The sequence below is a fragment of the Arvicanthis niloticus genome, chromosome 6, assembly GCF_011762505.2.
Source record: "Arvicanthis niloticus isolate mArvNil1 chromosome 6, mArvNil1.pat.X, whole genome shotgun sequence".
Taxonomy (NCBI): domain Eukaryota; kingdom Metazoa; phylum Chordata; class Mammalia; order Rodentia; family Muridae; genus Arvicanthis; species Arvicanthis niloticus.
Window position 1 is genome coordinate 8,449,703 of NC_047663.1, and position 14,417 is coordinate 8,464,119.

At 52.3% G+C, this 14,417-nt stretch overlaps 1 protein-coding gene across 2 annotated transcripts in view; it reads left to right on the forward strand.

Moving 5' to 3' along the window:
* Positions 1-3,451: 3,451 nt before the first annotated feature.
* The window catches only part of Sdk2 (sidekick cell adhesion molecule 2), a 274,696-nt gene continuing 263,730 nt past the window's right edge, over positions 3,452-14,417 (forward strand). Inside the window, exon 1 of one of the 2 annotated variants that reach the window (XM_034507500.2) lies at positions 3,452-4,498. In XM_034507500.2, coding sequence (XP_034363391.1) covers positions 4,426-4,498 — 73 coding nt within the window. In that variant the 5' untranslated portion in view covers positions 3,452-4,425. The remainder of the gene's footprint in view (positions 4,499-14,417) is intronic. The other variant, XM_076935522.1, reaches the window with a different exon arrangement.

A 14,417-nucleotide genomic window follows, 5' to 3' on the forward strand; every position in this document is an offset into this window, starting at 1 on the left:
TGGAACACACAGTCTGATCCTGTAATTGAACACTCTGTTCTAGCTCCTGTTACACTAGAAATTGAAACAGAAAAAAAAAAAGTTTTATTTTTTTATTTTTTTTTTTTTTTATGCAATAACCACATCAAAAAGCTGACTCTGCCTGACCTATCCTGAGCTCTGTTTATGTGGAAGGGAACAGAGGCTGGGCTCCATGTCCAAGGCTGGGAGTGAAGAAGGGGGTGATCTTCTATGATAGCAAACAGCCCCCCCCCCATTACCTGCTCCAGCCATTGTCTTTGTCCTAGACATAGTAGTGATGTGTCTCCTCTGAGATGAAGTTTCCCGGTAAATAACACCCTCTCGCTAACAACGTATGAGGTGGTCCTTGTGTACCATGGACGTTTTCCTAGGAAAGGTAGCATTTTAGCCACTTACCTGCTTAGAAAGGGAGGGGGAGGCGTTCTGGAGCAGCCAGGATGTCCTTCTCTTCTGAAATGAATTCTTCTGCTGCTGTCTGCCTCCTTCTAAGTCCAGAGGCAAATGCAGAGAGAGAAGTCTTGCCCAAGGTCTGGTTCTCATGATGGAGGGAGATGGGATCTAAATAAGGGTGTAGACCCAGCCTGTGTCTGGAGCATTGCAGGAGAGCTGTATACTGTATCTGTGAGTAATTGAAAGGGTGGGGTGGCAATGGTGGAGGTAGAGTGGGGGTACAGAGCCTGGAAAGGCACACAGCCCCTCTTGATGGGGTACCCACAGTAGCTTCACCTTCTGCACCCTTCTCTCTCTCTCTCTCTCTCTCTCTCTCTCTCTCTCTCTCTCTCTCTCTCTCTCTCTCTGTGTGTGTGTGTGTGTGTGTGTGTGTGTGTTCTAATGTCGTGACATTGCATATGTGTGTACATTTGAGAGGAGGCCACAGGGCAACCTCAGCTGTCTCTCCTCAAATGTTGTCAACCTTGCTTTTTAAAGATAAACTCTCTCATTGGTCAAATTGGTTAGACTGGTTGGTCACACACCACCAGGAATCCACCTGTCTTCATCCCCCTAGCACAGGGATTACACATGAGCATCACCCGTCTGTCTAGCTTTCTGTAAAATGGGTTGTGTGGGAGGGTATAAAACTTGGGAGCTCCAATGCTTTACCCCCTGAGCTAGTTACCTAGCCCACTTGAAACTTTCTAACTCTCCTAGGGGCACCAAAAAACAAGGGAATGGTGTCTGCAAGTGACTTTTCCAGAAACAAATTCCTCTCAGAGGGATCAGAAGAAAACTACCTCTCTGAAGTTGCATAGGCTGAGCCGCCTCCCCCCCCCCCCATCCTCTTTTCCAGATGGATGGAGGCAGACTGGTTGAGAGCTTCGGGAATGGGGCCTCCCCTTTACCACATAGGCATGGAAGACTGCCAACTAAAGCAAGAGAGTACCCTTCCTTTCCTAGTCCTATCCAGGGAATAAAGCATCTAGATTTGTAAGGACACACCTGCCTGTGCAAAAGGTCTGCCCTTGGGAAGAGCACAAATGCTATTTGGAGCCTGAACAGCAGCTAGCTCAGACTCTTGCAGTTACAAGTCTGGGCGCTGGCTCCAAATGGAGAAATCCACCAAGGTTTCAGACGTTGGTACCCACAGGAACTCCAGCCCAAGGGCACAGACAGTCTCTCTGCTCCGATTGCTGGCTAAGAAGCCGTGCCTGCAAAACTGACTCTCAGGCCCCCTCTGTGAGCAAGCCGTGCAACAGCACCCTAAAGAACAGCTGTTCCTGATGGGCTGGGCAGGGCCTGAGCTCCCAAGCGTGTAGTTCAGTCTGGGGGTGGGGGGTAGGCAGGCAGAATCTGGGCTTCTTGGCGACGGGAGGGGCGTGGCCACCGAAAGGGAAGAGATCTAGGCTGCTTGTTCCCAAAGCCACTCTTCAGTCAAAAACTCAGCCGGACAACAAGCACTGGGGCCTGGACTGGGCACAGACTGCCAGGGAGAAAGGCAAAAGCAGGATTTGAAGTAGATGGATGAACGGAAAGCAGGCTAGTCCTATTGCCACTAAATGATCACAGCTGTTCTCCCAAGGCAGGTGAGACGAGAACGGACAAGCGATGAGAGGTGTTCAGTGACTGTGTCCATTCCGCGGCGATGAGAACAGGCGTCCTGGACTGGAGAGGATGAGGCAGAGTCCTCAGTCAGTAAGATGCCTGAAGGGCAAAGACTAGAACAGGAAGACAACAGTGGTGTGTCTCAGAAGACCTGGGCCCAGGAGGCATGAAGAGAAAAACTGGCAAAGGTGAAGGGCCTCAGTCTTTCCTTTTGCAGCCTAAATTGCGAGCTTGTAAGGCTGATTTCTCCCGGCAGGCTCAGTGCCAGGGACTACACAGTCTTTTAGGAAACCCACGGAAATGTTTTAATTTCTTTTAAAATCAGGGGAAAAATTAAATGAACTTTTAAATGAAAGAAAATGTTTTAATATGTAGTAATATATTTGTTTTTACGCCAACACAGCCGCAAAATATTACTTTTAATATTTTTAATAGAGAAAAGAGCCCACGGAGGTAGAGGCGCCTGTTGCCTGTGAGTGCAAAACTGTTAAAGGGGTCTTACAGCTCCTGGCCTTCCCACACCAGAAGGTACATTCTGCTCCCTCTCCTGGGCCACGAGGGAGGACCCCTCTGGTCTGTCCATTGTGTCTCCGCTGCCAATGTGCCTTTAAAAGGGGAGCTCAGACCAAGAAGAAGAAACAAAGGACGCACGAGTTTGGCACCATCTTCACTTTCTCAGCCTTCTGCGAGTCCCAGGCTTCCCCTTTATCTTGCTCTCCGCCCTGAGCGTTTCCAGACTTTTAAAGAGTCTGACCTGGGAAGGAAAAACTGGAATCAACCGGCTGACCGACACACACACACACACACACACACACACACACACACCCTTCCCAAACTGTCCTGCCCCGTCGAATCCAGAGGGGTGCTGGGGGCTCCTGCCTATGGGAGACTTGGATGAGGCCTTCGAGAGAGGGAAGGAGGGAGGGAGGGAGGGAGGGAGGGAGGGAGGGAGGGAGGGAGGGAGGGCTGAAGCTAGAAGACAAGGCTGGAGAGAGCAGCTCGCACTACTGCCCTCCGGTGGGTCCCGGAGACGCCAAGCGCCAGCGGCCGCGCACACGGATTGGGTTTCTGCGGGGCTCGCTCCCGGGCCTGGCTCGGGGCCGCCGCCGCCCCCTCCCTGCGCGCAGGCTGCGCTCCAGTCGCGGCCACGGGGTAGCGCTCGGCCCCCCTCTCCGCGTCTCCGCCTCCGCCGCGCTCGTCCCCGGCTCCCGCTGCCCCCGCAGCTCCGGCTCGGCGCAGGCAGACTCTCAGGCTCGGCAGCAGAGCGGCTCTTAGGACGCTGAGCCCGGGCAGCCCAGGGCTCCAGGCTCCGCGACGCAGAGGCTGCCGAGGTGGGCGAGCGGCAGGCGCGGCCGAGGCGCGGGAGCGGCCGTGGAGACTCGGCTCCCCGCGCTGGGCGAAAACGCCGGGCGGCCGAGGCGGCGCCGAAACCCCGGATCCCAGGGCTGCCGGCCGGGCTTTCCCGGGGCGGCTGGTGCCGAGCTCCATCCCGGGTGCGGCGGAAAGCAGGACCCGCCGGTCTCCTCCTCCGGATCGCCCTCAAGAGGCTCGGCGACCGGGCGCTGGCTGGAACCCGGGCAGCCCAGCCGGGTACCCGAACCGGGCATCCATCCCTGCCCGCAGCTGGCGCAGACATGGGCGCACGGGGCTGCGCGCCGGGCCGTGGGACCCGCAAAGTTTGCTAGCCGGAGGTGCTCAGAGCCTAGGGCGAGCCCCGCACCGAAGCCCCAGGGGAGGTAGCCCCGAAATCACTGAATTGGGCGCGAGGACCGTGGAGCTGGGAAGGGTGGCTCGGCCCCGCTAGATGCCTTCTGCAAAGTTAGAAGAGAAGAAAACTTCGGCTCCAGGGAGATTCGGACCGTTATGCTAACCGCGCCCCCCGAGCCCCGCACCCCTTCTAAAAGACACCGGGCGCCCGCGCCTGCCACTGTGCTCCGCTCGCATCCAGTCCCAGGGGCCGGGCGCCTGGACCCACGGTGACTACGTCGGCCCGGGAGAACCCAACCAGGGGGCGGGGAGGGGCGGGAGGCGGGCAACGTGGCCACCAGGAGGAAGTTTCCTGAAGTTGTCCTCTCATTCGAGAGCCCATCCAGCGACTAGGCCGGATCGCAGGTGGTCGTCCTGCCTGCGAGAAGTAGACTGAGTCGGGGTGCTAAGGAATACAGGCACCCCGAGTTTAAGAGGAGGCTTGGCCTCTTTCTACTCTCCCCTCGCCAGCGCAAAAGGAAGAGAAAGCATTTGGGGTCGCCGGTGCGGCCCCTACGGGCATAGCGTCCAGGACTTGGCCACATAGTCTCCCGGGACCCCACAGGATTATAAAGCAACTCGCAAAGAGGGGGCACTTTAGAGGACCCCTCCGTCAGGATGCCCAGCATGTGGCGGCTGCCGATCTGGACTCTACTGGCCCTGCATCGGATCCACTCGGCCGGGGCCCAAGGTACGGTACGGGCGACTTTCTCCACGTGGAACTGGAGAAGGGGTTCGGGTGGATGGAAGAGAGGTGCCCCCTTAAGACACCGCGTTTGGCCCAAGCTGGACCATCTCTTGTACGTCTCAATGCTCCCCCGCTTCTTCGACTTTTGGGGCTCTCTGTGGGGTGGGGCAGTGTCCCCGATACTTCTGGCCTTTGTGGACCGGGAAGGTGAGGTTACCGGGGGAGGTGGAGAAAAGCCGAGGTGCAGTAGGTGGGTCTTTGTGGGTACCCTCTGGGCCGGGGTAGGGGGGTCGCGTCATTCCGTCTTGGCTCCACTGAACTCCCTAAGCTCCTGGTCCTGCTTGACATAGGCAAGGAAGGGCAAAACCATGCTAGGCAGGTACTGGGTGATCTCGGGGCGAGAAGATGGGGCGGTCAGAAGCTGGGAAGAAGCCGTAATGGGGGTTCAGGGTGCTAACTTAATTTCCCCTCAAGAGCAGCTACTCTGCTTGGCCACGTATGGGAGCCCGCGCCTGGCTGCCTGGCCAGCCGCGGGAGCTGGGGCGGATTGGGGGCACGGTCCTGGAGCCCAGCAGCGAGGACAGCGGTAAACCCAACCCCCACCCCACCCCCGACACACCCAGAGGGCAGCCCCAGCCTTCAGCTTCCACTGCTAGCTGGATGTCTGGCCACTGCTGCTTTGATCTGTAGCTGCCCAGAGCAGACAGCCTGGAGATGGAGGACTAATGGGTGTTCAGTGGATGTGTTGAAAGGAGGTGTGATGGGGTTGTCTCTCCCTGCCTCCTGAAGCGGATGCTCGCACGTCTCTGGGGTCCCCTGGAGGGTCGTGGTAAGCTAGGGCGGCTGCATCCGAGCTTTCTTGCGTTTGGGGTTCGAGGATCCAGTTGGTGGTGACCGTGGTGGCCGAGCGGCGCCTGCTGGGGGCAAAAGGAGAAGTAGTCTAGATTGAATCCCCAGACTCACCGGTTCGGCTTTAGATTTCCTTCGGCTTTCCAGGCTCACAGAGACGCCAGGGGCTGCAGGGCTTCAGGAGGGACTGGAATAGTATTGCAATCCCCCTACAGAGTCTTTCTCCACTTCTGGGGTCCCAGAGCCTCAGAAAAAAAGAGTCCCACTGTGTCCCAAGTCAGGCAGTCCTCAGAGCCAAGATCAGAGATGAAAACGATCAGTTGTCGCTCACAGGGCTGAGGAGAGGACTTTTTACAAGGCAATTTAGGTAAAAGCACTTCGAAAATTTCTAATGAGCGCCATAAATGTAAGGCAATAAAAGTTATTATTTTTATAGTGATCGTAAAATCTTCCAGTAGGCAGGGACCTCAGAGGTCATCGAATTCTAGTAGCCATTTAACAGATGGGGAAACTGAGACCCTGTGCGACAAACTGACTTGCCCAAGAGCACTCTGATATGTGGGATAGGTATCCAAATAGAGACCTGGTGAGTTCTGAGCCCCTCTCTCTAACAGGTACCTCTGTAGCCTCTCCTCTAGGATGAGACTGTGGGGACCCAGGACAGTGGCCCTGACAGAGTTGGAATGGGCTGTCCTCCACCCTGGGTACCTGGCCAGTTTGTTCTGAGATGGCCATAAAGGGAGGGGTTTCTGAGGAGTAGCTTGTCTGGACCTCTCTACCCCCCCCCCTTTCGTGCAGACTCCACCATGACTCTGTAACTTGACTTGGAGGGGCAGGGAGCTCACCAATTGGTCTCCCATCTGGGACCAGGCCCTTGGGGAGTCTCCAGAGCACCTTTTAGTGTGGTCATGTCCCAGCCACCCCCACAGCTGCCCATGCTCCTGAAGCCAAGATGCCAGTGTCTTACTGAAGTTACGGCTTCCTCGTTTCCATGTCTCTCTGAGGAAGAGCTTCATTCTACTGACAGGATCAGAGAAGCACTTTTTGACACCTACACACACACACACACACACACACACACACACACACACACACACACACAAACACACTGTTAGCTGTTTTCTCTCAATGCAGGGCTGCCCAAGCCTCTTCTGCTCTGATTATGGTCTCTGGCTCTTCGCATGTTTGCTTGCCACCACTGCCCCCCTCCTTCCATTTGTCGCCCTGCAGAGAATTATGGGAAGAAAATTTCTGGACTCCACCTTGGGGGCAATGCTGGGCTGCTATCCAAGGGGTGAGGTTAGGGCACAGGGTCATTTTTTTTTTAATCTACTTTGGGGTTAGTTTTTCTGCCTCTAAGTTCCTGCCATTACTCCTTTGAGGATGGTTAAAGCCTCCAGCGTCTCTCTGACCACATAGGATCTGTCCTGCAGACATGGCACACACTGAGACACCCAGCAGCTGCTTCTCCTTTGAAACCAGTGGCCTGTGGTTACTCCTGTGGGGTATTATGGAGACTTTTGCCTACTTCTTTTTCCAAATGCTGCACTAAGCTACTTTACCTGGTTGTACCGAAAACTATCATTTGGCCGTTTCTCCCCAAAATCAGCTCATTTCCCAGACAAAATGCAGTAATCACATTAGAAAGGCCTTCCCTCCCAAACTAGAAAGAGGGGAAAGGGCTCTCATGATCTGGCAAAGACAGCTGCAGAGATATTTCTGCAAGACTCTTAGCCGCTGGAGGCCTCAGTTTCCCCATTTGTACCTTGGGAACAATATCTCCCTCTTTTGCAGATTTGGCATGGCTTAGAGGGATTCCAGGGAGAGGCCCCTGCAAGTCCTTCAAAACACACACATACACACAGAGAGGGGGGAGAGGGAGGAAGGGAGGGAGGGAGGGAGGAGAGAGGGAAGGAGGGAGTGAGTGAGGGGTCTGCAAAGTTTCTTTTTTGACTACATCAGAGATTTCCTGGAGTGGTCCTTAATGCTCAGAGCTCCCAGGAACTAGTCACATGTAGATCTCCACCATTCCCTGATCCTGGCAGCCTGAATTACTGAGTGCTTTCGAGAATTTTTCATATGCTAGTGAGCTTGGTCATTGCTAGAAGGTATCCAGGCTGGCCCAAACTGCTGGGAGGAGGGCAGGGCCTGCCAAACCAGCCATTCTAGGAGGTTTTTTTTTTTTTTTTTTTTTTTTTTTTTTTTTTTTTTTTTTTTTTTCCCCAATAGAATTGCACCCAGGGTTGAGGGGCGTAGAACAAGAAGACAGTGTGGTTGAATGAACCAGACAGTGAGGAAACCCTGACAGAGGCCTAGAATCTCCAGTCCCAGAAGCTCCTGGAGAGTCCCAAAGGGAGAAAGTTTAGTGCTGGGAGCTAATCACGGTAAAAGCCAAACAGCACACGGGGGAATGGGATGAAAGTTTAATTACATGGTGTGGCTAAGCTGTAATTATTAATTACTGACAGCAAAAAATAACTTATTGATCAGGGCCTCTTGCTAATTACCAGGAGGCCTAGTGTCATGCTTGCCCGGGGCTCAGCTGTCAAAAGCTCCACAGGAGCATGAGCTTGTGGTGGGAAACAATCCTTCCCCATCCACATCTCTTCCACCCGTTCATCTCTTACCCTGCGTATCCCTTGATGTCAGTCTGGGGTTGGGGGTGGGGGTGGGGGTGGGGGTGTCTGGAAACTCTTGGTATGGTGAGATGAGTGATGGAATTTGGTTCTTGCTGCCTCTGGCTGCAGAAGTTCCCCCTTTTGTAGGGTGGGGTCACTCTGGATTCAGAGGCAGAAGCTAAATCCTGCAGGCAGCCTGCACCTGCTGTGGAAACTCTCATGCACTTGCTTGGCAAATATTTATCGACCACCTCTCCCTTACGTCCTCTACTGGAAGGCGGGAGTAGGGGCCAGGAACCTCATTCCATCAGGGAAGGGAGGCTGGGAAGGAGGCCAAATCCTTTACAGCAGACCGGTGTTTAAGCAGGACCTCAACGGCTGGCTTTAAGATGGTGTGTTAAACTGCATATCGGAACATATTTGACCTTGTTCCCTAGGACACAGTTGGGCTCTGAGCTAAAGGAAAAAGAGAATGGGCTTGTTTTCTGTCCTAGGGGTTCAAAGGATGCCTGGGAAGTTATCCAGAGCTCTCCTCTACCTGCAGATGTAGGGCTAGCGCTTTCATACCTTCATGCAATGGAGGGCGCGTTACTGTAAAGTTTGAAGCTGTTAGACATTGCCTCGTGTTGATGAAAGAATTGTATTGTATGGACATTGTTGGTTATTCTAGAATTTAATGGGTTCCCTGCTTGGCAGGAAGCCTATTCCCTGACTCCTGGCCCCTTTGGGGGAGTGAGGAGCTGTAGCTGGCATTGACACGGGGTTACTGAGCAGTTGTGGGTTATCCACTTTAACCCCCCACCCCCATCCAGCAACACATTATTGCAGAGGCCCCTGGAGCTCCCTAAGTGGTAAGAATTAGTCACTGTAATTTGGGGCCTTGGGATGCCAATAGCAACAAATGGGCCAGCAGCAGATCCGTCTACTGCCTGTAATGGAAAGGAAAACAAGCCGGTTGTTGAGACGTCCCTAGCTACACAACACTTACCAGCCCCTGATGTCCTCATGCTGGGCAGAGGCAGAGCCAGGGAGCCTTGCTGGGTGAAGTAGTGTCAGGGCTGCCCAGGACCCCACCCCAGACGGGACAGAGAAAATTGGCACCTCTCTGGGCACACTCAGGGAAGGGAGTGTGAACCAAGCCATGACTGAGCCAGGAGCCTGGCAAAACCCTCCTGATGCTGAGATCTGCCGGTGACCAGGAGTTCCCAACTTGGGTCAGCCCCTTTCTGTCCCCACTTCCATCAAAAGTGATGCTGAACTGGGCTACTGAGCCTACTTCCTGTCTCTGAAGTGAGGGAAAGACAGGCGACATCTAGCTCCTTGTGGTGGTTTGGTTGGTGAGTAAGATTATACAAATAACTCTGTAGGTGCTCTTGATAAGCCTCGGAGGCATAGAATGTTCTGGTCCCGTGGCTATAAGGATGGCTGAGAACCTCCTCTGCTCCCTCACCAGGTCACCCCACTCACTCATACCGCTGCAGAGCCTTGTGTCCTCAGAGCTCTCTGAATGCTGGCCTCTAACTGCCTCTAGCATTCCGACAGTTACTGACACCCAACTTGCTAGGACTCAGCTGATGTCCCACCTCAAAACTCCTATGCTGTGGCATCTCAGAGCAGGCACCGCTGTCTCTGCACTTCTTTCTGCAGGGCACCTCTCTCCCAGTGTGTTGAGTTGACGGTTGGTTTAGCGCTGGTCTTTCGTGTATCAGTTTCTCTCTTGTATTCACTCCTGAATTCCCAGCCTCGAGAGCAGTGCCTGGTACACAAGGGCTCAACAAATACATATGAATATGAATGAATGCATGCATGCATGAATGAATGAATGAACGAATGAATGAATGAATGATGCTTCCTCTTGCTACCTGGTCCTGCCTACTTCTCCAGCTTCCAGTCTGGCATGGATGAATGGCTCCTTAGTGCCTGTGGTCTCCTTGGATCTGTGGAGACTTCCTTGTAGTAAGCAGCAGAGCACCCCAGAGTAAGAGCCTGTCCCCAACAGTTGTAGCCTTTGCTGATTGCTGGTGGTTCTCGGCTGCCACTGACGGATAATCCTGCTCAGACGTTCTGGTACTCTTTCCCAGACATTCTTGGCTCTGGCTCTGCCAGAGAAGCTGCCTCTAGCAGGCCTGGGCTTGAAGTTTGAATAGCTTTGGGGTCCCTTCTGAGTCCCTGCCAGCTATCCTCTACCCTCATGGGATACAGGATCAGAAAAGCAGGATGAAAAGTTTGGGGTGATGCCTACCTGTATCTAGATGCACTGTATGTGATGCACAGGATCCTGTAGAGGAGAGGAGACAAGACAAGCCGTGTCAACATCCAAAGACATCAGTCCTTCTCATTATAGCCATTGGCCAGCATTGACTATGGCCCCACCCAATATCAAGGGAGTAAAATAGAGAAACTCAGCAAAGCTAACTGCCCAGATGATCTAGCTGAAACATCAAACTGTTAGCATGATTCAAGAATTCTGTGATCCTAATGTGTGCCTTCTTGCCATTGCCACAGGCTGCCCCTTGGCATCCTCTTCTTCTCAGTGAAACTCAACATTGGTCTGGGAGATGCTCAGTCTGCTGTGCTGTCAGGAGGCAGGACTGGTCTAGGGAGGGCAGCAAAACTTAGGGGCAACTGTGGGTTTCCTTCTCTTCCTCCTCTTCCTCCTCTTTCTCTTTCTCCTCTGCCTCCTCCTTATCATCATCATCCCTCTTCTTACCTCCTCCTCCACTTCCTTTCCCTCTTCTTCCAGGCTTTGGCCTCCAGCCCTGTCATATTCTCACAAGGCATGAGCTTGGCAGAATTCAAGATTCCTTCTCTCCTTCCTTCCATCCCCTGCCTGGGGCATCCCAGAGCTCTTGGAGGAGCTTTTTACACGTCTCCTGAGGCTTTGGTGGCTGGCTTGCCAGTGACCAAGCTCCACAGAAATCTCCCAAATGAAACAGGGCTTGGGATGGGGGAGGACAGAGGGAAGAAAAACAATTAAAATTTCATGCCAACTAGGGAAGCGATTAGTAGCCCAAAGGAGCCATTAAATTTTGATGCCGTGATCATTCGGGGAGAAGGAAATATTACTGGCATGTGGCTCACATAGGGGACTGAGCTTCTGTGGTGGACATGGGGAAACTTGAGGGGCTATTGAAGCCAGGACTCTAGGAACCCCTCTGGGCAACATTAGATGCAGACCAGGGAGGCTGTCAATACGTGATTTAGAATCCAGGTGATGGGAGGGATATGGTCCAGTGCCCAAAGGCTTGGATTGCCACTGTATAGCGTGAGCTCACAGTCAGTTAAGCCAAATTCTCCTTATCTTTCTAAACTGTAGCCACCAACACAGCGCAAAGCATCAGAGGCCCAGCTCGGGCAACACAGACTGCTGAGGGGCCTCAATCATGGGTGAAACCCTTGGTTTCTTCTTATCGCTCACTGCCTGGGCAACTTTGGAAAACTCACAGAGACTGTATGTACCTCGGTTTCTTTATTTGTAAAGTGGCAATAACAGTCCTATCTTCGTTGCTTGCTGTGACCAGAGTTAATGAGATAGGCTAAGCACCTAGAATACAGGCTTCTTCACTTTACTGCTTCTTCATCTTGATAGGAGAAAAACAAGATAAACCTTGGGTCTGGGATTAAGCAGGTACCCTGGCCCCAAAGACTTCTGTTTCTTCTGTCTTCCACAGGCTTCCAGTGACATCTAAACCTCTGCACCAGCCATTTATTAGGCTAAGATACTCATAGTCTCTAGCCTAAAATGCAAACATGCCCCCCAGAAAGCCTACAGAGTCAGCTGTTCACAGCTGTGCAAACTTCAGGGTCGGTGCTTTTACTAGATCCTTTCATAAAATGTCAAGTTGATACGGGTGGCTCTTCAGCCCAACCCATGGAGGATAACCAAAACAAACAAACAAATGAAGGAATGAACAAAACATAAATGTTAATATTGTTACCATCCAATAAACATGCAAAGATCACTTGATCTGAGAAAAAGAGATGATGGTATATACAATGCCCCTGGTTTGGTCCCCAGCACTGGTGGAGGACGGACAGACAGACAGATGGACAGACAGATGGGTGGGGAGACACACACACACACCGGCAGGTGAGAAAGAGAGAGATGGGGACGGAGGATTGGAATGGAGAGAATAAGAGAAAGAGAGAATTGCAATGTAGGTCAGCTGCTTCCCAGGGCACTGCCTTTGATCTAGGCAAGATGGCCCCCACAGGCACTACTTGCCACTCTGCTTCGGACCTACAGGTCCAGGGGATTAAAAAACAGTCTCCAGTGAGGCATCCCCCAGCGTTTCAGGCACAGGGACTAGGAAGGCATCCACCTCTCCCTCTATGGAAAGGCCCAAGCTTTCTTCAGTTCTCCATGAGCTCAGCCACAGGCAGTTCACCATAGGTTCTGAGTGCAGGGACCCCATGAGTCACCACCCGGTCCCTCCCCTCCCTGTTCCTGTATACACACTCTAATCCATGTTCAGGCCAGCTTCTCCTCCAAGGAGCCTGTGAACTCTCAGTCTTCTCCACTAACTCAGATCCTACTTCCCCCAAAGTCTCGTGTGAAGCCAACGCTGAACCAGCACAGGCCCCAATATTCCCACTCTCAAGACACCCACAGGCCAGGTGCTCCATCCTCTCGAGGTGCCCTCAAGCTGGGTTCCCATCATGTCTGGATGCCTACAGGCTAGTTAGTGAGAGGACAGGGTACTCTGTCCCTGCAGGATGACTTCGGTCTGGATGCTCTGTCCTCTCAGGACACCCAGGCATTGGTACCCCACCCTCTCTGGATGCCCACAAGCTAGAGATGCCCTGTTCTCTTGAAGAACCAAGAAGCTAGATATCCAGTCCTCTCTAGATAACTAAGGACTGGGGGTCCTCCTATCAGGGGCCCCACAGACTGGATACTCCTTCCCCTCAGGGTGCCCGCAGGCTGGATTCCTTTTTTTCTTTAGTAAGCCTACATGCTGGGTGCCCGTCCTCTTTGGCCTTGTTGATGCTGACTGATCTTGTAATGTGTGTATGAGACTGATTTCTTTAATTACAAACTCCTTAAGTCTAGATAATAACACTTCATCAACAAGGATGAAGGTATTAGACATCAATTACTTTTCCCAATTAATAAACTTAACCCTTTAAAGGCCAAGCCCAGATTCTATGAAGCCAGAGAGGAGAAAAAGTGGATGATACCAGAGGCCTCCACTGACATCCTCACTGGGATGTCAGGACTCACTGGGTCCCTCTCGGCCAGGCTTTTTGACCCTTGTGGCTAAGGTGTCTGTCCACTCTGGGAAGGGGGAGGGACATTGGTGGCAGTTCCAAATTTTTTTCAAGATGGCTGCCATGGTGGAAGAGGGTGGATTCTCCCTAAAGGGGTCTGGCTTAATGACCCAAATAGACTGTCCATTCACATAAGCTTTCCTGCTAGGATTTTATTTGCTAAATAAATAGAAGTTTGCATACCATTCCATAGTGTATCTGAATCCATTTCAACACACAGAGACTAGCTTTAAAGCCAGATGATACTGGCTGAGTTGTCTATTGTATCTTTCCCCATGGCTTCCTGGACCTCTGGGGGCTATATGGGAAAACTTAAATTAGATGATTTCTTGGGTCACATCTTCCAGAAAATTCTAAAATACCTGACATATCTATTCCAACCAGTTTCATGTTCAAATTTCTGGAACCTTCTAAAGCAACTGAGTCACACATCGGGCTGTGGGCCAGGGTAACCACCTGCATCAGGTTGTCATCCCTGCCAGGTGCCCCAGGCCACTGGAGGGCTTATCTCCGGGCCTCTCCTTTCTCATTTTTTTTTTTTTTTTTTGGATTGAGACTGGATGAGCCAATCAGAAGCGTTGGTGCAGAAGCTTTTGGAGCCAAGCAATGAGGAAGACTCCAGACTCCTTGGGGATAGGGAGCAATAAATAGTTTTGCATTAGTTACTTTCTCATTGCTATGACAAAATTCTCAATGAACAAAAGCTTAGGGAAGGGTTTGTTTTGACTCATGGTTTGAAGGGACAGTCCTGTGCAGTGGCTTCCTAATAATGACAAGAGCTAAGGACAACTAGTCATATCATCTCTGTAGTCAGGAAGCAGAGAGATGAATGCCGGCACGTAGCTTCTTTTCTTTGTGTTTGGTCCAAGACTCCATCCTGTGGCTGATGAATGTGTGGCCCCACATTTAGAGCGGGGTGTCAGGGTTTGGGGATTTAGCTCAGTAGTAGAGCGCTTGCTTAGGCCCTGGGTCTAGTCCTCAGCTCTGAAAAAAAAAAAAGACAAAATAACAGAGTGGGGCTTCCCTCTCCACTTTTAGGAAACATCCTCATGGGAAGTCTAGAGGTGTAATTCCTAGGTAACTCCAAATCCAGCCAAGTTAGTGGTGAAGAGGACCCTTGGCAGGTGTATGGGTGCCTTCCAGAGGACCTGAGGTGACAAGGACATTGACCTGAAAGCCACTGA